At 34.5% G+C, this 23825-nt stretch overlaps 1 protein-coding gene across 1 annotated transcript in view; it reads right to left on the minus strand.

Annotated features, from left to right (window-relative positions):
* LOC138698941 (neuroendocrine convertase 1-like) overlaps positions 1-23825 on the minus strand; it is a 435125-nt gene that overhangs the window by 226072 nt on the left and 185228 nt on the right. The window contains exons 7-8 of the mRNA XM_069825139.1: positions 23280-23445; positions 6923-7095 (exon numbers count right to left, since the gene is read on the minus strand). Coding sequence (XP_069681240.1) covers positions 6923-7095; positions 23280-23445 — 339 coding nt within the window. The remainder of the gene's footprint in view (positions 1-6922; positions 7096-23279; positions 23446-23825) is intronic.

Consider the following 23825-nt stretch of genomic DNA (forward strand, 5'->3'; position numbering starts at 1 on the left):
TCCTTTTACAGAAATTCACCAGTTATTCTCCCCTATCATTTCTTTTTCCCAATCCATATTTTCCAACTGTTCTTGAATCTTGTCCTTCTCCTACAACTGCGTTCCAGTCGCCCATTAGGATTACGCATGCTCCTTTCTTCTCCTTCTCAATTATCTCTTCTATCTTGTCACAGGTTTCTTCCACTTCCTCGTCTGCTAATCCACTATGTAGCATATCAATTTGCACTAGTACTAAGTCCATTTTCTTCCCTTGTATTCTCACCATTATCATCCGTCATCTACATAACGCACTGATATCACTTTATCTTTCACGCGTGGCCCTAGTAATACACCAATACCATGACTTCCTTTGCACTCACCATTTGAATAAAACAACCTAAATTCATCACTTACCACTCACGACTATTTTACCACCTCACTTCTGATATTTCCATCACATCCACTTTGTATCTTCTTATTTCTTCCTTGAAGTTTTTCAACTTACTGCTTGCAGAAGAGTCATTACATTCCACGTTCCAATTCTCAAACTTATTGTCTTCTCTCTGTTGGGTTGCTTCATAATGTGCCCTTTCCCAGCATCCCCTTCCCGGACATCCGAATGGGGGAATAGTTTACGTCCGGAAACTTTTACCGTGGAAAGACTCATCACGCCATGTTTGCGGCTTTTCTTGGGAAAGATATTAATGGGTATTATATACGCGTCAAAAGACGCCATTGGCGGTGATTAATATTAATAATCACGGTCCGATGATTCCTACATTTTATCGACGATTTTTATTTTTGCACTCTTAGCAACAGAAGTTAGTTTTAATGGTAAAATAATATCGCTAGCTCATATTTCCTCCGTCTTGCCTCTGTGATATAGTCACATTGTGTATGCGATTCCCAGCAAAACAGTCTGTGCTTCGATTTTTGGCTTGATTAATGTATCTTCCGCCCACGGGACTGTTCGTATGTCCCTTGTCATGTGCTGCCCTGTATTCTCACACAGCGGTGACCCTGTGCCTTGCTGACTACACGAAAGAGATAACGAGTGTGTACTTTCCACTACACAGCATTGGATTGTAAATCGGTTAGAAAGAATGTTATTGAATGTGACAGAGAATAAATATCGTAAACAACCTGCCAACGCATTCACGCATACGTAGGTATCCATTGGTCAGGAATAAATGGTAGCCTTTAGTTGGATATTGGTTATTGTAATTGGCCAAATATTCTTGGATGCTTAAAGTTGAACATGTAGATATCATTAACTCTTAAATTCTATATATATATATATATATATATATATATATATATATATATATATATATATATATATAATTTGAACTGGTAATGGAAATTACGGGAAAACGGCTGAACGGATTTTAATAAATGACCCCTCATTTTGAAGCTTGGAACCCAAAGTTTTTCGGAAAAATAGTAGTTTTCAGTGAAATGTCAATTTTCCTACATCATGTTCCTTTTTTCCAAAATCCATCTTTCGTCAGTTTTGAGAACTAATTAATTGCATTCTCGGCCGACTTGATGTTCGCTGCCTTAAGCGAAGCGAGCATCAAGTCGGCCGTGTTGCATTTCAGAATGAAACAAAACACACACTACAATAAACAATAGGCTATTACACGAAGGCCATGACCTACAGGATTGCTGACATAGAGTTCAAAAGGCTCAGATTCTTGCCCACCATAATACCAATATGTCGATCTTCATTTGTGCAATTTTTTGATAACGTATAAAAATAATTTACAGGTCTGATTCTCTGGTCTGTAGTTTTCCGAACACAGCTGTATATTGGATATTAAGAATTACAAAACTTAAGAATGTTTGATGAAATTATAACCATTAAAAATGAAATATTATTATAGTTAATGCAACACATAATGCTATACTGATATATGAAAGTGAAACCTTTTGGGGCTTTATGTAAGTAGACGCAGAGAAAGAATATTTTATATTAGATCTTCATTTCTATAATTTACTGAGTGACGGCTATAGGCCTATATAAACTTATGTTACTGAAAACTATAAAACTTACGTAAGGTAACAATATTGTTATTAAAAATGAAATACTTTTACAATTATTAATCAAGTGGTGTGGGTCCTTTTCATATATGTAATGGCAGTGTGATATAAATATTTATATGTCTGATTCTCTAACTTTCCTTGGTAGTGATTGAGTCATGCTTCCTATTTTAGCTGCGTCTTTAAACTACATCAAAATTAATTGTATATTTATTTGGTTTAATTGATTAGATTTTGTGATCGCTGCCAAGCATATTTTGTTGTAGGAAAAATAGCATGCCATTTCACTTCTTGCTACCGTGATGAGTAAGTTTATTTCTCGCAACCAGCAAGAAATGAAACACTGAAGCTGCTAACGATTTACGATGGACAATTTTATTTAGGGCGCATATAAGATTCTACAACTCTGACATATCATTCGCCTCATTTTCCACATCTCAGCAATAAATTCTTCACAACAGCCTATATTAGGCCTACAGAAAATATACGAAATAACATTCATTGTTACACAAATTAATCCAGCAGTATTTGATAGATCAGTATTGTCTGGAAGAAGCGGAAAAAAATTACAATTCATAAGAAAAGACCAAAAGGTATTACTTATTGATAAAATAAGAGGCCTACAAGATTTTGTAGTCTCTTGATCACCTCAGCAAGATCTCTTATTGGGAAAAAGTGATTCTGCCCTCTACATTTCAGGGTAGTTCACGAAACATGCAGCAGCTATATCAAGATGCTAAGTCTTTTGTTCAAAGCATGACAAACCTTACATTTTCTTAAATTTCAAATACAATCCGCAATGACCCGAAATAGCTACTGCATTACTCCCACATAAAAAACCCACTGATCATCCTGACATTGTTACTAGCGAAACTCAAGAACTGAAGACGGATAGGTTCAAGGAAAAGTATTTGGCAAAAAAAAAAAAAAAAAAATCAGAGGGAGTATGTTTCACTATTATGGAAGCAAATAATTATCAAAATGTCTGGTATTTTTCACTGAAAATAAATCTGAACAATTTTTATTTGAACTTTTTATGGACTTAGTTTGGAGCAATTGCTGCACAAGCCACTAGTATAACAATAAATATAACCCGAAATTGTATAACGTAAACTTTTTAAGACTATTGAACCAGTCAAAGGAAACTCCAATATTTCATAACAATTTCTTGTCGTGACCATGCTGTTATTATTAACTAAAAATGATTACTTACTTACTTACTTACCGGAGGTTCATTGCCGCCCTCACATAAGCCCGCCATAGGTCTCTATCCTGAGCAAGATCAATCCAGTCGCTATCATTATTTCCCACTTCCCTCAAATCCATTTTAATATTATCTTCCCATCTACGTCTTGGCCTCCCCATAGGTTTTTTTCTCTCCGGCCTCCCAACTAACACTCTATATGCATTTCTGGATTCGCCTATACGTGCTACATGCCCTGCCCATCTCAAACATCTGAATTTAATGTTCCTAATTATGTCAGGTGAAGAATACAATGCGTGCAATTCTGTGTTGTGTAACTTTCTCCATTCTCCTGTAACTTCATCCCTCTTAGCCTCAAATATTTCCCTAAGCATCTTATTCTCAAACACCCTTAACTTATGTTCCTCTCTTAAAGTGAGAGTCCAAGTTTCACAACCATAAAGAACAACCGGTAATATAACTGTTTTATAAATTCTAACTTTCAGATTTTTTGACAGCAGACTGGATGATAAAAGCTTCTCAACCAAATAATAACAGGCATTTCCCATATTTATTCTATGTTTAATATCCTCCCGAGTATCATTTATATAAAAGCTTCTCAACCAAATAATAACAGGCATTTCCCATATTTATTCTATGTTTAATATCCTCCCGAGTATCATTTATATTTGTTACTGTTGCTTCCAGGTATTTGAATTTTTCCACCTCTTCAAAGGATAAATTTCCAATTTTTATATTTCCATTTCGTACAATATTCTGGTCACGAGACATAATTGTCTTTTCGGGATTTACTTCCAAACTAAAAATGATTAGGCTTCCTAAATGCAATTTCGCCTTGATTACTAAAATAAACATGTTATGTATTTTAAATACTATCATTATTATTATTATTATTATTATTATTATTATTATTATTATTATCATTATTATTATTATTATTAAGAAAGTTGCGACTGCGCCTAATTATAAAACAAGTTCGAATAAGTATCACTACCAACATCAAAACACGTCAGTATAGATATCATACCAACCTGAAAACATGTCGAATTCGATACGACAGCTAGTTCATAATATACAGTGTATAACAGTGTTGTTTGTACACCTCATATATTATCAAACTAACCTTTTGAAATGACCTTAAAATTCAAAATATTTCAATAAAACTAAATACATTATGTTTCATGAGTTAAACACGAACACAGTGACATGAATTAAATTAATTTACATAACCTGTTATTTACATAAAAATTTAAAACTACATATTCCGTGAAATTCATGTAACACTGTTGTTCGTACACTCACCCCACAGACAGAGGGTAGTTACGTTTAGATCCATAGTAAACAAGCATGCAGTGTGCACAGGGTTGTCTTTCAGTGAAGGTCACTTGCTGTTAGTCTGTCATTGAGAAATGTGTACAAAGGAACGCCGTAAGGAGATCAGTTCCTATTTAAAGAAATTTATTGTTCACCTGGCTCTGAAGGGGCATTTGTATAGGAAAAAGAGTTAAAGTAGTGCATAAAACACATTCTACAGCACAACACATTGTAGGAAAATTTCGAAATGATGGAACTTGGAAAAACTTTGGAAAAAAAAAAACCAAGTAAAAATTGCTAAATGCACGTGACGAGAGATTCATAGTTAATCAAGTTGTCAAAAATCCATTAATAAGTTTTCCACAAATTGGAGTCATGATTGAGGAGTCTCGAAACACGAAGATCAGTACGGTAATAAAACTATCCTGCGTGTGATGTGTAAAAACGATTACCTTGGCAGAAGACACGAAAGAGGCCGTACATTAGTGAGACAAATATAGTTCGAAGATTATACTTCGATAAAGAACATGTTGGTAAGGATGAGGAATTTTGGAACAGGGTGATTTGATCAGATGAGACGTAGATAAATCTTTATGGTTCCGATGGCATTCATAGGATATGTAGAAGGGCCAACACAGATAACGACAGAAACACTGAGGTGGATGCATACTATTGTGAGACTGTATTCTGCAAATGGTGTGGGGAATATTGAGTTCAAAGATGGGATTATGGATAAGTATTTGTACAGTAACATTTTAAGGTCAAATGTTAGACAGAGTGCACAAAAATGGGGATGCCACTTGTGTATATGTTCCAACAAGACAATGACAGTAAACATACTGTTCAAATCAACAAGGATTGGCTCATATGGAACATATCCCAACAACTGCGAACACCTCCTCATTCACCAGACTTAAATTTCAACAAACATTTGTTGGAAATTTTGAAAAGGAGTGTGAGAAAGCAGTAGTGTACAACAATAGAGGATTTTAAACGTGTAGTGAGAGAAAAATGGGCTAAAATCAAACCATAACAGTGGAAAAACTTGGTAAAATGAATGAGAAGGAGACGCCAAGCAGTAATAAAGTTGAAAGTTTATACTAAAATAAAAATAAATTTAGCCGTAACGACAAGGGCCTCCTGATTGACATGGCTTGGCTCAGTATACTTCACTCGTTAGGTGAGCTGATCCTAAGGAGTGATATCAGGAAACTTGGCTGCACTATGTATGTACACAGTCTGAACACTATATGCACTTGTAAGATCCCTATTGGCACCACACTACACACTGAGGACGGTGGCTTATAGATTTCTCCATAGCTGTCTGTCTCTTGTACTGCTCGTCCAATGTGCTCCTGCCTTCTTCTTGAAGAAATCGGCCTATTAGTCGTCTGGCGTCCCACTCTTTTCTGCCGATCCTGGGATCCCACAATGTCAGTCTATGCGTCCATCATCTGTAGTCCATCCTTACCACGTGCCCTTCCCATTTCCACTTTAGGCTTTCGGCGGTGTTTAGGACGTCTTTCCTGCCGGTACGGTTGTGTAGCTCCTCGTTCCCTACTTTGTTCCTCAGAGAAAGTTGCAGGATTTTTCTTTTCATACTGCGTTGGCAGGTTTGAAGCATACGCCTCTGTTTGAAGTTTATATTATAAGATATTAATTGTTTTTAAAAAGTGTAAATAATCAAAGTGTATAAACAAGACTGTTACATAAAAATGGGACATATTTTGTTTATTTTATTTTGTTTAATGTATTCAGAAGTTTATATTTTACTTTTTGACTTTAATATATTCCAAAGTCCATATGTTCTCTCATATGAAAAGAAATTAAATTATATATTTTCATAAGAAAAATTAGCGTTTTATTTTGAATTGTACGAACAACTCTCTTATATACTGTATATACTTAACACTCTCTTTGATAAATATATAACTTGTCTATACCTGCACAGTTCGGACTCAATTATTACTGTACCCTTCTGAACCCCGGATCGAATTAGTACTCCAGATCTCACGTGTGTATCAGATGGAACCGAACTAGTACGCACCCATCACAATATAGTAATTTTATTCTGTGTAATAAAACAAGTACATAAACGTAGAGTACATATTATTAAGTATAATAATTGTAATTATGTAACTTGAAAGGATCTTAAGGGCAATTTCATGAATTAGAAATTGAAACACAAGAAAGACTAGTATGTATGTGAAGGGAAAGAGGACTCCCTTACGCCTAATATTACTAAATGATTAGCCTCTAGTGCACCGGGAAATGGACAGATCTAGAACAAGTTGGAATAGGATTTGTCTTCAGAAATGAATGTGCCATCGTGTCTAATTTTCTATGATAGAAGAGTAAATAAAATAAAACAAAAATTCTTACCTTTGTTATTCCTCGCTCAATTGCTTCTTGTGCAAGACGCCCTGGACCTTCAACGGTTTTGCCATCGTCATTGGGACCCCAAGATGCACTGTAGATATCTACTTTATCATATGCGTATCCTAGTGCCGTGCCCTCAACACGGTCGTTTACCATACCGTCCAGCAAGCGAACACCTGTATTCAGACACAAGGACATTTTCAGCTGTGCTTTTTTGTTTGTTTAAATTATAAAATAATTTTTTCCTATGCGCAGTTTTCCATTCTAAATTTTCGACATTTTTTTTTTTTAATTTTCATTTTTGATAACTGAATCTCTCTAACTAAAATCCACTCATTTAAACGAAATGTGAATAAGAGAAATGAAGCGCATCGTCTCTTAGGAAATGAACATTCTGCTAGTGGCTCATTTAATTAATTTTATGACTCCCTTGTCAGTAGTTTAATAAAAACGTGTAGGCTTATCTATTTGGCTCTAGACGTAAGACATAAATATTATTAAATAATGCATAAGTGACTTACAAGTTAATACATTAACAGACGCTCTCTCCATGATAAATTCATTGAAGAGCGTGTTTTTGGAACAGTATTGTCCCCAAAACTTCGTTTTCCTCAAACAAATAATTCTTTCCATAGGTACCTAATTAGGCAAACTTTTAGACTTTCTATACTGGAGTTCCGGAATTATAACTCTTTTACTACAAACGAAATGTCTAACGACATTTTTTCGTCTTTCGTTAAATTCTGTAGCCATCACTCTAACATTTCATTACAACTTACAATCATTTTTTAATCCATGTCGACAATAACGTGAACACAGTGCATTTTTCCACCTTCCTACATGGAATCCTACGGCGAAGGTTCTGTGGAATACATACAAATTACCAAATTTTTCTCAAATATCCGGGTCTTCGGGTGTATGTAGCATGATATTACGCAATGTCTTCATGGTAAAAGTACATATTATGCCTTATCAGACCAATTTCAAACAGCGTCATTATATCTACAGTATGATTCATGATTACTGATTAGTATGCGTAATAAGAGAAGGTGGTCCCTTAGGTTGCAGTAGTAAGAATAATTTCTGAAAACGACGGTCCGATTTTCAACTATTGCAGAGTTACAGCTGTTGGTATATCGGTTTTAGTTTGAGTCATTTAAATTGACGAATTAAAATCATAATATAATTAACAAAACCAAAGCTATAACATTTTCAAGATTGTTGTACCATCACTAATCTGAGTTATCAGATTCAGAATTGTCAGGGATCATCAAAAGTTGCAACACTGACGAGGAATTTCTGTTCCCAAACGTACGGCGGATCGAGTAGTTTCTTCTGGTACATCTATTACGTCACGTGGATGCATAAGCAGGGTAGAATTGCAAGCAGGTACGCATGGGGTCATTAAATAACAATGTAATGTATTATAATTATGCCCCTGTAACGTTATATGACATAGAAAGGACATTCTCTTAGTTTAAACAAATTTTATGTGATGTTCGTAAAATATTTGCATTTCATAACCTCAGAATATATGTTTTCATTCACTGTAACGGGATAGGTTTTGATAAATGAAATATTTATATATATTGTATAAAATGTAAATATTGCTAATTTTATTTTGATTTGTGTTATTATTATTGTGTCCCTGTAACGTCATGTGACGTAGAAAGAATGTTTTCTTAGCTTAAACAAATTTTTACTGGCAGTTATGGTAAAAGATATGAATTTCATAATCTCAGAATATATATTCTTTTGTTCACCGTAACGGAGTTGATTTCGTTAAATGAATTAATTGTATATATTATATATAGAGTATTTACAGTTAATGTGTTATGTTCTATAGTTATATATTGTATATACTAGTTCAGTATTATTATCAATCTAATTATATTTTCTGTCATATGTAGCACTAATATTTTGTACAGAGCTAGTTTCGCAATGTTATTGCGTTTATAAGTTTAAAAAGTAGCTGGACAGACCATTTCAATTTAGTAGCAATCCCACTTACAGTTGCCATGCTCAATTATTATTATGTACCGAACTAGGTTATATCTTTCATAGCGTCCTGACGTAAGCATTTAGAGCCAGAGTTTGAACCCTAAAACTTCAGGATATAGTAATCGATAACTTTTCTATCTTGTTTGGGAACGAAAATGCGGTGCCATCCAGAGACTCAGGAAATCAACAATAGTAAAAAACGGCCTACTAGTATATTCACAGAATCTAAACACGTGATATGACCACAGATGTTAAAGCATGTATAAATAAACTTCGAAAGAAGAAAGAAAGAAAACCCAGTAGTACTGTTAAGTCTATAAATTATTATAAATTTTATATTTTAATTCGATGTGGAATTTAATTTAAAAATTGAGAGAATTTTCAAGTATAGATACAAAAGAAATTTTATCATTGTCATCTCTTCGATAACAAAATTTTATCTGGTGTGTGAGTAGTGTCATCAACAGACTAGAACGGTGAATTAAACTGCCTGCACTCTTGCAACAAAAGACTACGATTGCTTTATCCGGGTAATACTATTATATGCTTAAGCCGAGATAATATTTTATTTGTCGTTTTACATGAATGACAATTGTAAAAAGAGCAATTGTACCTAGAATCGATAAATTGAATGATATCTTCACTACGGCTGCGAACTCCATTGAAATGTCGGAACGAATTCAGCAGATATGAAAAGGACACGTAAATCAAATTAAACTGAGAACTTGAAGATCTATGTACCTACAGTAAACCCTCGTTAATACAAAATCGGTTAAGACGAACACCACATTAATACGAAGAATTTTCCCGGTCCCTGCTCAAATACAGTTACCTTAATGGATTTTTATTTGGTTAATAAGAATTTCTGTTTATACAAACTCAGAACAAATTTTTGGTCGCCAGATTTTTGTTTTCTCCTTTAACACGAACAAAAGACAACTTTTATGTACATGCTTTACAGTTTATTGCACGGGAATTATCTTCGCTCGCATTCATAGTAAAGGCTTTAAATGTCTTCCAAGATATCGATTAGAACACATATTTTATTTATTTATTTAGCTAGCTAGCTAGCAGGCAAAGTGAGTGCAAATTAAAATTATAAAACAAAAATGTTTCTAGACACTACCGTAAGAGCCAGGCTCGTGTATGATGTGGTCTTAGACAATAATATAACACAATTTATAAAGACAGTTTATTAAATACAGTAATATTAACTCAATTCAAACCGATAAATAACACACAAGAGCAAAAAAAAAAAAGGAACATATGTATTGTTATATATCTCACGGAGATCAGAGCAGTAGTCGGCCTCGGTAGCGTAGTCGGTATAGCGCTGACCTTCTGTGCTCGAGGTTACGGGTTCGTTCCCGGCCCAGGTCGATGGCATTTAAGTGTGATTAAATGCGATAGGCTCAGGTCAGTAGATTTACTGGCATGTAAAAGAACTCTTGCGAGACAAAATTTCGCCACACCTGCGACGCTGATATAACCTCTGCAGTTGCGAGCGTCATTAAATAAACCTTAATTTGAATTTGATCAGAGCAGTAGCTTAAATCTTCTGTCTGTCCTATCTTGAGAGGTGTCATTGAGTGCTACAGTGATTTAACTGTTAGTTTCTCACGGCCAGTGTTCGGGTTAACACCTCGATACGAGCAACACATGAGTGAAAGAAGAAAAAAAAATGACATCATAACTAAAGTTAAAATTTTGAATGAAGGGAGGATGATATTAAAATGGATTTGAGAGAGGCGGCAATGAACCTCCGGGTTCTCTAAAAACCACAAGTAAGTAAGTGTCTCACGGTACAATGACAAAAACTCAAATTGCAAATGATTTTCAAATTCCAAAATTTACTCTTTCAACCATTATAAAAACAAAGATAAAATTGACGCTGCAGCAGCTTCCGGTTCTTCATCAGGAAAAATTCAGCGACTTTGTGCAGCGAAATATGAACGAGTGGAATATGAGGTTCTTGAATGTTTTAACAATATGAGGCAATATAAATCAATTAGAAGTGATTTAAAATAAATTCATTGTGACAATAAAAGTGGTTATTTTTGTAAACTGAATAACCTCTATATCTGAAAGAGGAATTTGGACCAACCAAGGAAAAAATGGCAAGAAGCCAGATGGAGATTTCTCTAAACCGTAAATATTCATTATAAAGTACTGTATTCAGAAAGGTTCACAGGTACAGTACATAATTCTAAATTCATTATTACAAACTACAAACTATGAGAAAGTGTTTTGAACTGAAAGAGCGATAGCAAATTCATTACAACAAAAATCAATCAGAATTCGAATAAGATGAACTTAGTTTATACGAACAGGCGATTTTTCGGTCTCTTGAGGTTCATCTTGACAAAGGTTTACTGTAGATAGTTTCAAGATTGATTTCAAATATTCTTTAGTTAATATTAATTTTACATATTTAGTTGATTTTAGATTCTTTTACCGAAAATTCACTGAATTAAGTTTCTGTGTAGTTGACATTGATAATAAATTAATATGTAAATGCACTACTAATTTTTCTTTTAGAAACAAATAGTTTCACAACCAATTTTGGACGTTAAAAACCTTTAATTAAGTTTACTATTACCTCTACATTCCCGCACATGCTCTCAATATTTGGTATAGCGTATATATTGTTAATTAATCTTCCTCAGTGCCGATGATGGTTTATGGAATAAACTCCAACATACTCTAATATGATGACTTATGTTCCAACTGAACATACACCATAAAGTATTCGTCTGTTATTCCCCAGTCACTCTCTGCTATTTATAATACCAGTAAGAATAATTAGGAACAGTAACTCTCCTGAAAATGACGATCGTATTCTATATTCATCGCCAAATGTCCTTCCTTTATTGATGTTAGTTACGTGTAACTATAAATCATTATTAATAATTAGCATTATGCGTGACGTTCAGTGCTGTCAGCTTTAGAGAGGATTACTATCACATTCATAGATTTTCTCTCTAAATATTGAATGATTTTCATTGAAAAGCTACAGTGAGCGAATTCATAGAAAATAAAGGCCAAATACATAATTATGATAGCCGGAAAACTGTTATTGTAACTATGTGATTTCTCTCCTTATGGGGAAGAATAATGAAGTGTTCCAGTAATTAAACAATCGGAAAAACTCTTCGCCTCTCGGGGATGAGTGAGGCTTATAAACTACATCATAATGTAATTAAAATATTTTTCTGTCGGTACATTGTATGTAAAATAATATATACGAATAGACATTTGCTGTTTCATTATGAGGTTGTCTTTGTTCAAAGACCGAAATAAGACAGTCCTATTACTCCTCCTCCCGTCATTATCGCACAGTGATGTTTTTATCATTATGCGCATTATTTCTAGTCCTCTTAGTCACCATGCCCATATTTTACCTCCTCCTCAACATAATCTTATTTCCCTTCTACCCCTTCCTCATCCTCTGTATTCTTTCGTTTTACTTCTTTTTATTATTCTCATTACCGTAGTGCAAACCCTAGTAACGCCGCACTTCGATTATTGTGACGTTTTGTTAAGTGACCTAAGTTCTGAATTGTCAGTCAAGTTACAGCGAGCTCAGAATATGTGCGTCAGATACGTGTGCAACATCCGACGGTATGATCACATATCACCGTCCTTCGCAAGTCTCTCGTGGCTCCGACTTAAAGAACGTAGAACTTTACACTCTTTGTCTTTACTCTTTCGAATTCTGCACACTTCAACACCAAATTACCTTTCGTCTCGTTTCTCTTATCTATACTCTAACCACGACGTAAATACCAGATCACTTATCTGTGGCACGCTAAGTATACCTCTTCATAGAACATCTTGTTATTCATCATCTTTTACAATATCCACCTCGCGTCAATGGAATTCCTTGTCACAAAGTATTAGGGGCTGCAAGACAATAAACACCTTTAAGAACAGCTTAAAAGATAACCTTATTAGCATTTCACTCCAATCATACTGATTTAAACTATCACTGACTACATTGTTACTTTTTTCTTTAGACATCATCCTGATTGTGCTGTATTTTAATTGTCTCGTAATAATCTCTTTCTATTATCTAATATTATTTGAAATATATTAACATTCTATGTATTTTAGTTTAATTCTGCTACACAGTTTATTTCAGTGTTTAATTAATAGTTCATAGTATTTTGTTGTTTAATTTGTAAATAACTTTTGTATACATGTAACTCTCATCTCAATCAAATTGTTGGATTCTTTGTAAGTTCATGCATATGTATATACACTTTTTGCTGGTTGAGTGGAAGAGAAGGCCTTACGGCCTTAACTCTGCCAGCTAAAATAAATCATTATTATTATTATTAGAGATGAACAAAACTAACTACCGATCTCGCTCGCTTTGTTCGTTGCATTTGTCTTTCGAGTCTCGACTCGTCATTCCCGCTGCGCTTCGAATCTCGCTCATCATTCTCGAAATAGCATTTGGTCGGCGTGGAAACATTTCGTAACTTTGAATAACATACGTCATTGAAGTAAATAATACTATACATATTTAAATGAGACAAAAAGACAAAACAGAATAGTATCTTAGTTATCAAAGTGTTCTGTACTATTATATTACCTATGCTTATATAAATAGAAAAAAAAATTCTCAAATAAATTTGCATTTCTAAGAAACATAAAACATAACATTAACATCTTTTTACTTGAGATTGCACACTTGATCTTAAACATGTGAAAAGAAAATTCCTAGCCTTTTAATGAGGGCCTAGTAATTAAATAAAGACTGGGGAACGGATTATTATACACTGAAAGGTAGAGATATTTCAAATGAGCTACGTGATTATTTATACATATATAACAATTGCCAATGTAGATAAAAGTTCAGTCAAATATAAACAACTGTGGCGATTCAAGGCTAATTGACTTCGAAACTTCGGGAGTCATTATTATCGAGTCTCGGAATACTCACAACCAGTCTTTACGTCAAGGACGCAATGTAATACAACATTGTCGTGCGGGTTTTCGGCTTTGCGGGCGCTGTTAGTCTCGCTTTCTCGATCGTTGTTCATCTCTAATTCTCATGTTCATAATAATAATAATTGCTCTTCATCCTCTTATATATCCTCGTCTTTCATTTCCTTGTATCATCGCTTCATCATCATCATCATCATCATCATCATCATCATCATCATCATCATGATGCTATTCTTCCCTCTCCGCCTTTTCGTTATCCCCATTTTCCTATTTCTAGTTATTGTCCCCACATTCTCTTCATTTCTCCTCTTCTCCATCACCGTTCTTAGATTCCACTTCTTTCTACTTCCCATCTTTCCTTATTCCTCTTCTTTTTCCACCTTCCCTAATATCTCTACATTTCCTTAATTTCCTTCTTCCTCTGGCCCATTCCTTCCTTTTGTCCACACTCAAATGGCTATTGACACAAATGTAAAGATTAAGGGAATTCTCCTTCTTTATTTAATATATGTTGGATATTTTGAGACAAAGAGAGAATTTACGAACATCCGGTTTCTTCGTTGCCAACCAATTACTAATGAGTCTCAGTGCACGATTTTACTTATAACAAGAAAGAACATTGTTCCATTAAAAATGATTTAATATTTCAAAATGATAGGACGTCGGCTGGCGATCAAAACCTCGTAACTCCAAAATTGAAAATTTTACAGGAGAAAGAAATAATGTTGCTGTGACTGTGTTTTTAAAGCAAAATCGATGTGGTTTTGAATTTAGCAACCGAAATGTGATACATTAAATGTACTATAACAGTATATACTGTAAATTATATACATTTGTGTGTGGTGGAGTTACGGGTTTTTGTTACTAGTTAGGACTTTGGATTTACGTGGTTTTTACTAAATGAACACACTTCTTCCGTATACTTTATGTTCTTTTAAGTAATCTCAATAGTTTTTCACATCTACATGGATGCCAAATTAGTAAGTGACTACACTTAAGTGGAATACAGGCATGTTTGTATATTTTATGAGAAATTTAACGACGATAAAAATGAATACAAACTTTACAAATAACCATTATACAAACTGTTAAAAAAATTAACATAAACGATGTAAAGACAATTTTAATTTTTAATTTCCCAATTTTATAAATATTTCTGTTGTTCTTTGTGTTGGGATTTATACAAAATTATATACTTTCCTCTAAACTGGAAGAAAGTGTCTGCTGACGTTTTGCAGGAAGTCGTAGAATACAATGAAATCATGGGACATAATTTTATTTATTTACTGCAAGTAGGTGAGAATTTGTATAAAGCTGTGGTAAAGACACATTTTCTCTGTTCTTTGCATCCTTTTAGAAATAATGTCCCATGCACAATTCAAATTCAATTTGTATTCAATAATTATTCCCGAATGGAGAAGTGCCTCGAAACTTTACTACATACTTTGAAGAAGTCATGGTGAAGATATTACATGATGTATGGCTAATTTTTTGTCTGGCAGTTTTGCATACTTCAACATACACTGCAGGTGTGTAAATTTACCAATTGCTTAATTTTCTTTCTATTGTAGAGTGAACAGAATCACACTGCATTTGATTGTAACCTATCTCAAGAAACTCCCGAACAATTCTCATGGTTAAGGCTATTAAATCATTTGCCCAAATACTATTTATGTTTTGTTAAGTACATTCATCACTATACAAAATTACTTCATCTTCAGGTACTTTTTTGTAAATAAAACTCACTATTATACTGGTAAATTAATAAGAATTTAGTCTATCTTCAGCTCATGCCATCGATAACAAAATACATTTTTTCATTGTGAATCAAACAGCGTAAAGTTATGCAGCTTCAGTTTCGTCTTAATGGTACAGAGCTGAGTCATGGAGAGATAAGCACAGAAGTACATCCTGCAAGTCAATAGTCAGTACTCTTTTAGTGTCTTTTTTTTGTCTGCTTCCTTAGACTTTCTTGCTTCATATTTTATAAGAATATGATACTAATATTTTTCATCAACATTTCCTGCATCTCGAAAGCAGCACAAATGACAGTGTTGTTTTTTTAGGTGAAAATAAACTTAAATTTTGTTCCTCAATCACATACCTACATAAATATATTTATTGAGGTCTGTGATTTTTTATGTATAGAATGTCTCATATTCTTTGTAGAGGGCAGCTTTACTCTGCCAATTTGGTTCAAAATATATTTTTCTGGAAGTAGTTTGGTAATGATAGAACTCCAATTTAGGCAGCTCAGAAAAAGTAGAGAAGTATTCATTCTTAAGTCATTACCTTTTTTTTACTATTAACAGCTTCTTTGGTTTGATGGTAGATTTAGAGCTAGCTTAGGTCCAATTTCTCACAGACACATTCCCCTATGGAAAATGTGTTAAGAAACGTGGTCTTGCAGACTTTCTGTCTTTTACTGCCAATGAAAAATAATTGGGCATAGTATAAAATCGACTTGATTCTTTTGAATCTCTCCTTCGACGCTGAACTGGAATACAATCTACAAGCCCTATTACAAACATCTTTTTTCCTCCCATGACTGATTAGTCCAGAAATGATCGAAAATTGTCTTTTGTTGATTTTCTGAAATTATTTTACAAAACTTACTTTTTGCATTACACGAATGCATCTTTCTACTTCATATCTCCATTTTTCTGCCTCATCTTTCGCCAGCTCCATGTGATCTAGTTCTTTCATTCGTTGTTTCTTGTTGACTATCAGTTTCCATTAGCCGCATCCTGATTTCTTATATATTAAGTTCTCCCACTTTATTGCTAATAGTAAATGAAAAAAAAAAATATTGTTTCATTACCATTTCAACAAACCATAACAAAATAATGTATACCAGTGCAGCAACAATTAATTTCAAATGTCACTCACTTCGTCCATTTATCTTCCCTCCATTTTCGTCTTCTGATTCACCTTCGTTCTAAAAGCTATTATTTTTGGCATATAATGTTCATTACAAATACTGTCAGTAGATTCCTCTTCACTGCTCTTATCAGCCTTAGTATTACTACTGAGTTGAACGAAAGTATTGGATATTCTGATGCCTGTAACAGGAGTTTTTGCAATACCTCCACAGAGTGCAGACTAATTTCTAAAGTGTTATGTTCTGTAACACCGAAGTTTACAGCGGAACCATAATAATGGTGTTTAATATTTATCTTGTTCTAAATAAAAAGAATGTAATTAGAGCACTTAATTATTTATTTATTCATTCATTCATTTATTATTTAATTATATATTTATTTATTCATCTTTTAGGCCTAATAAAACGCCATTTCAGTTCCCTTTATTCTGCGTATTATTTCCATACAGTGCAGACACAATTTCTGAACTGTTGTGTTCTGTAACACCGAAGTTCTGCGTATTATTTCCATACAGTGCAGGCACAATTTCTGAACTGTTGTGTTCTGTAACACCGAAGTTTGCAGAGGATTATTGTCATACTGATCACTAGACAGAGTACAATATTTTTAACGTAGCATCAGTCGCAATGCCTCGCATGTCAGTTTCAGTCTGCAAATGATCAATCAGCATGGTATTTAAAACCTCGTAATATCCCACCCAATGGAGTTCCGAGCTTTTGATTCTGAGATTAAGAGCAGTGGAAACCTCGTGATTCCAGTCTGCTGGAGATCCGAGGCTTTGAGTCTGAGATTAAATGCTAAGGAGATACGAGGTCTTTGTAATTGGTCAGTAGATGGCTTCTGTAAGATTTGGAGTCACATTGCTTTAATAGAACATGGGAAATGCTATTTGTTGCCAGGTTATGGCATAAAAACGATTTTGCTTGTAAATGGAGTTACGAGGTTTTGATCGCCGACCGACGATGAGTAACAATATATTCTAGCCTGTCCTTTTCGCTAAACAATTTTCTAACTTCATTCTTCGAACAATGTTCCCCGCGTTTTTGTGAATATAAAAATTATATTTTTAAGAGTTACGGTAAAGGACTGTGTGCGCACCTAGTGTATTATTGTCTGTGGAATCTATTGTATTATAGATGAAATATTGAAAAATTGTATAATGAACGGAAGTATTATACGGATTATAAATTCAGCGGATGGACTTTAGGGGAAGATAATAAATAAAAAAAATTGAATGTTTATTTTAAGGAGGAAAATGCACACTCTTAGCCGCACAGGCGGGTAAGAGTAAGCATAAAGAGTTTGCAGTGATTAAGTTATGAAATAAACAGTTGAATTCACGCCAAAACAATTTGTTTTATATTTGAGGCAGACAAAGAAATTTTCAGGCCTTTAATATAGTTATAACTGAGTTTTTTTACACTATTCTAGAGCACAATGCCCACAACAGAAACATGAGGTTTAGTAATAAATTTAACTACAATTGTAGAAACGAGAAATAATAAACAATGATTACAAAAAAAAAACTCAAGAACAATAGTCGCATACAAATGTTCCAAATTCTTCGTAACTTAAACATAACTCGCGCACTCTTACCCGCTCATTCTGTGCACAATCTTAGCCGACAGCGAGACAGTTTGAGAATGTGTTACAAAGGAGCAGCACAATACGGTCATAGGACATTAGTTCATGCCATTTCATTACTACAAATAGGACTTCATTTTAACGTCAACATGTTCTTTCAGACTAACATAATTCTGCAGAAATCTCAAGTTTTCATTTGAAAAAATCAGAGGTGATTAAAAATATCGTTTACACACCTATCTAAATAGATTCTTCTATGATTCGCCCAACGTATGTCTCAACCTTGTCAATAATCCATACTCAATGGAGTAATACAAGTCAATTTTGGATTAGGTATATCAACTAAAATAAATCTGTCTGTCTGTCTAACAAGAAACATTCACGAGAGCACTCTTATCCGACCGCGCACACCTACCCTCCGTTACCTTATATTTTAATATCAGAACTAGTTATTAGAATATTATATTAATAACCTTCGTATGAGGGAGTAAGAGGAAAGCAGAAAATAGGGAAGATTGGCGAATGTTAAGTTTGCAGTGAAAGACATGCCATTGATACTATGAATGAATTAATTAATTTTCTTGTAAATATAAAAATTGCAAAGACTAATTTTACTGTAATATAATTTTGTGATCTTAGTGCATAATGTAGGAAGTGTGGTAAAACAGAAGATATCGTTGTTGAAATATCGAAGGAAAATATAGGGAGGTATTTTAATTCTGTCAGCAAGTGACATCTTGGAAATTTTTGACATTCCAATATTAGTAGTGGTGATCAATATCAGACATTCCTTTGTGACAAAACATCTTTTATGTACGTACCACAGATCCTGGATAAAATATTCAAAACTGATTTCTGATTACAGTAATAAAGTCTAGACTAGCATTTTGAAGAGTATTTTATATTGCTGCAGTTCTAAAAACTGCGTTACGTCTAAGAAAGTTCAGAAATGGTCTACAGTACGACTTCCTAATCTGAGTAGGGAAACAGAAATTACGTTTGCCATAGGAATCTTAATACAAGTGTAATTTTATTGCTCAGTGATTGAAGTTTCCGAAAAGAACGACCGCAGAATCGACCGAAATACAAATGAGACCGCATTTGTCATAACATTTAGGGCAGTTATTTGCATTTACCCAAAAAGTACAATAATAATAATAATAGTAATAGGAGTAGGAGTAGTAGAGTAATGATAATAATTATTATAGTCGAATCGCTGTTACTTTCGGCGTGACTCCTCGTCTTTGCTTACGCCTTAGGACGTGAAGGCTCACTTAAAATGTTTATAGTCATTGATTATAATGTGTAGGTACTCGTAAAGCACGCAATCATAATTTGTTTTTTTTTTTTTTTTTACTCCAGGATCATAAACAAGCTTTATCGTTAGTCAAAATCCTGCATAATATGCCGCATTATTGTACTAGTATCGTAAAAATATTAGCATACCAACTTGTGTTATAAAGTTAACATTATTAAACGATTTGTCATGGCATAATATTTATACATCATTGTTGTCATAGCAACCTCTTTCTTCATAGACCATGATATCAAACTACCCATCTTTACAAATCTGATGTTATTCCTTTATTAATTGTTTTATAAGGCTTTCGTACAAAAATTAACTTATGAAACACGATTATAATATTATAGGACTACAGTTATTGCACTCGTCAAATTTAGAAAACAAGTTTCGCTAATTCCCTAAGAATTGATTCATACCATAATGTACAGTATAACATCATAAACTCATTTCATGATATGGTATTGTTTTAAATTAATTTTTTAATTTGTTTTTTATTGGGTTATTTTACGACGCTGTATCAACATCTAGGTTATTTAGCGTCTGAATGAAATGAAGGTAATATTGCCGGTGAAATGAGTCCGGGGTCCAGCACCGAAAGTTACCCAGCATTTGCTCGTATTGGGCTGAGGGAAAACCCCGGAAAAAACCTCAACCAGATAACTTGCCCCGACCGGGATTCGAACCCTGGCCACCTGGTTTCGCGGCAGACGCGCTGATCGTTACTTCACAGGTGTGGACTTTTAATTTGTTAATTCCAAACTTTATTTAGATATGAAGTATACAGATGCGATTTTCTTACTGCAAAAATGAGAAGCAGACAAATTCCGGTTACCAGGTATACCTGAAATTGTTTATTGAGTTGAACATTTTTTTTAGACTTTTTCTTGCAAAAATTTAATGAATTCATTTTTTTATATCTCAGCTATGAATAATGAATAAAACTTTTCATGCTTAATATACATACATTACACTTTGTAAAACACTTTTCAGAATATTAAAATAGCTAATAATTACCTGTTCTTTATGAAATTACTGATGTCGACACATTGATCACGATAAACAGCCTTCAATCTCTGATGAATGTCTATCGGGGGCACTTTTTCTGCTGTTTAAAACTTGATCACAGTACGCTGCTTCAGAATGTAACTACTACTAATACATAATCGGTCAATCCTTAAGACGATCATTTAATCAATGAATCCTTTTGTCCATCATTTAACCGGTCGTTTCTTTAGTCGCCCATTTAACCGATAAATTATTTAGTCGACCATTTAGTCAGTTACTCCTTCAGTCGGCCATTTAATCGGTCCATCTTTCAATCGACCATTTGATATTTCAATCTCATTCAACCATTTAATTGGCCTGTTCTTCATTTGATCATTTAATCAATGAGTCCTTTAGTCTATCATTTAATCATTCAGTCCTTTAGTCGACAATTTAATCTGTTCAGAAGGATTGACAGATCAATCAGTTTACCATTTAACTGGTCAATTCTCCAATCCATCATTTAATACATGATACATAGTTCTTTAGTCGATCATTTAATAGGTCAATCCTTTTGTCCATAATTTAATCGGTCAATCCTTTAGTAGACCGTTCAATCGGTCAGTCCTTTAGTTGACTCTTTAATATAGGCATGTTCAGTGCGAGAATTTCTAGCCTTTAAAAGAGATGCAACAGTGATGTAGGATATTCTTAAGTATATGCCTGCATGCGATTCTTAGATTCTACATCACTGTTACACCTCGTTTAAAGGCAAGAGATGTCCGCGCTGAACATGCCTGATTTAATCGGTCCATCTCTTTCAGTCGATCATTTAATTTTAATCTGTCAATCTTTCACTCCACCATTTAATCGGTAAGTGTTCTAGTTGATCATTTAATCTGTCAGTCCTTTCAGTCGACCATTTAATCCGTATATTCTTCAGTTAATCATTTAATCCAGCCCTGGGCACAACGGACAAGTTAAAGGGAACGGAGAAATCCCCATCAATCTTCTTTTCGTTTACGTCGCCTTATAAACAAACGCACAGTAACGCAGTGTGCATCAGTGATGGTTTCAGGCGACCAGCGAGAGCCGAAAGTTCGTAAAAGCTATGATGTCCGCCTTATACAATCCGTCACTGAGCAATGCTTAGCTTCCTGTCTACCCGTTTAGGACCAAAACATGACTGTCTCAGGCGGAGAAGGTGGACTGAGGAGTTAGAGTGTAGTCTTCAGTGACTCGATTGACACATTAGTGTTCAAGCCTCACTTAATAGGTCAATCAATGATTCAGCCAATCATTTAATGAGTTAGTCTTCGATAATTATATTTAATAAGTCAGTTTCTTAATCGATCACTTAAATTATTAATTCTTCAGTCGATTATTTCATCAGCCAATCCTTTAGCCGATCATTCAATCAGTCACTGCTTCAGATTCAATTGGCAAATCCTTCAGTTGATCATTTAATGATTTACCAACTCCTTTGTAGAATTAATAAATACTTACAGTGGAAGCTCTTAAGTTCGACAGAGAACAAGTTCGACTTTCTACAGTTCGACTGCTTAAGTAGGAGAATTAGACACATCCCCATACGGGCACTAAGAAATGGGTTTGCCATTTGAATGGAAATTGATTGTCTCTTGTATTGATACTTTTGTTAAAGAAAATAGGATATTTTATTGATTAGGACATACATATTTAATCACTGGTTTTAAATTAATGGACTCTTCTTTTTCTAAGTTATTTGAGACAGAGACTCTCCGCCTTCAACACGTTTTAGGATATTTAATTTTTCCTTTAACGTACAATATTTATTCCTTCCACTACAGGCAGACTGCATTGTGCCGTTTGTGAGACGGAACTGTAGAAACCTTCTGTGATACTAGAAGCGCATACATACACAAGTCTCGGGGAGAGCAGGAAATGCAAGTACAGTACCGCCCCTCTCATTATTTATTAATTGAGATTAGTCATAAGTATTCGTTGATGAATAACCAATAAGAATTTGTGTTCATTTCACCTGTCACACCCACAACCTTTATTGGACTGAACTTTCAGTTCTATTCCTTCGAACTTAGAAGAGTCCACTGTATTTTTTTTCCTTTGAAAGATGAACCATCAGGTTAAGTATGTCGATTAGACAAACTTTTAATCATAATTATAGAGATCGACCGATTTAATCATACAGTTAGCTAATCAAACCATGTATCAATAAAGTATTTCATCGTTTAAGCAAGTCCACACCTGTGGAGTAACGGTTAGCGCGTCTAGCCGCGAAACTCAATATGAGCAAATGCTGGGTAACTTTCGGTGTTAGACCCCGGACTCATTTCACCGGCATTGTCACCTTCATCTCATTCAGACGCCAAATAACCTAAGCTGTTGATACAGCGTCGTAAAATAACCTACTAAAATAAAAAAAAATCGTTTAAACAGCAAGTAAATTGATCATTCGGTCAATATATCCTGTTTATAACAAATACAGTAGTCTCTCGTATGACTCCGAAATGCCAACAATGTCTCTTTTATCTCATCATTCTTGATTTTCCACAATGTCATTCACTTCGACTAGCCAATTTCCTTTCCCACAAAATACAGTATGACACAAATTCAACGGGAATTAAAAGAATGTTTCTTCCCCAGCTGCACTTACCACCTATTCTGGCGTTGAAAGCGACGCCTACACCACATTTGCGGTTGTTGGCGGACATAGCAATCTCTCCAGCACAGCGCGTCCCGTGGGCGTTTGTTAGCGACTCATCGTAGCGCGGCGTCGGGTCGTTGTCGTTATCGTTGGCGTCGTAGCTGATCTCCGGGTCCTGGAAGACGGAACATGGGTTCAGGGATGTTCTAACCAACGTTTAACCGATGTCTGGTTACACGGTGCACACATCCAGTTAAACTTCGACAAGTTCTAGCACAAAGCCCTTGAGTATACACTTGAAGCACGTATTCCACTTAAGACTTCATCAGCTTTTCAAGGATCGGCGTATTCATACTGCCAATCGCCTTTCTTTCTTACCTAACCTTCTACATCATGTTTACTGTCTGAAGGAAACTTTAGACTTCCCTGCCTACATTATAAACACTGTAATATCACAAGCCGTGTAGAACTTAGCTGCTCATTACAAGCCAGTTATCTTCACAATGTATAACCTACGTATGAAGTTACGATTAGAGGTTCCCCAGCTCAAAATTG

This window comes from Periplaneta americana, chromosome 4 (assembly GCF_040183065.1).
Source record: "Periplaneta americana isolate PAMFEO1 chromosome 4, P.americana_PAMFEO1_priV1, whole genome shotgun sequence".
In the NCBI taxonomy this organism is placed as follows: domain Eukaryota; kingdom Metazoa; phylum Arthropoda; class Insecta; order Blattodea; family Blattidae; genus Periplaneta; species Periplaneta americana.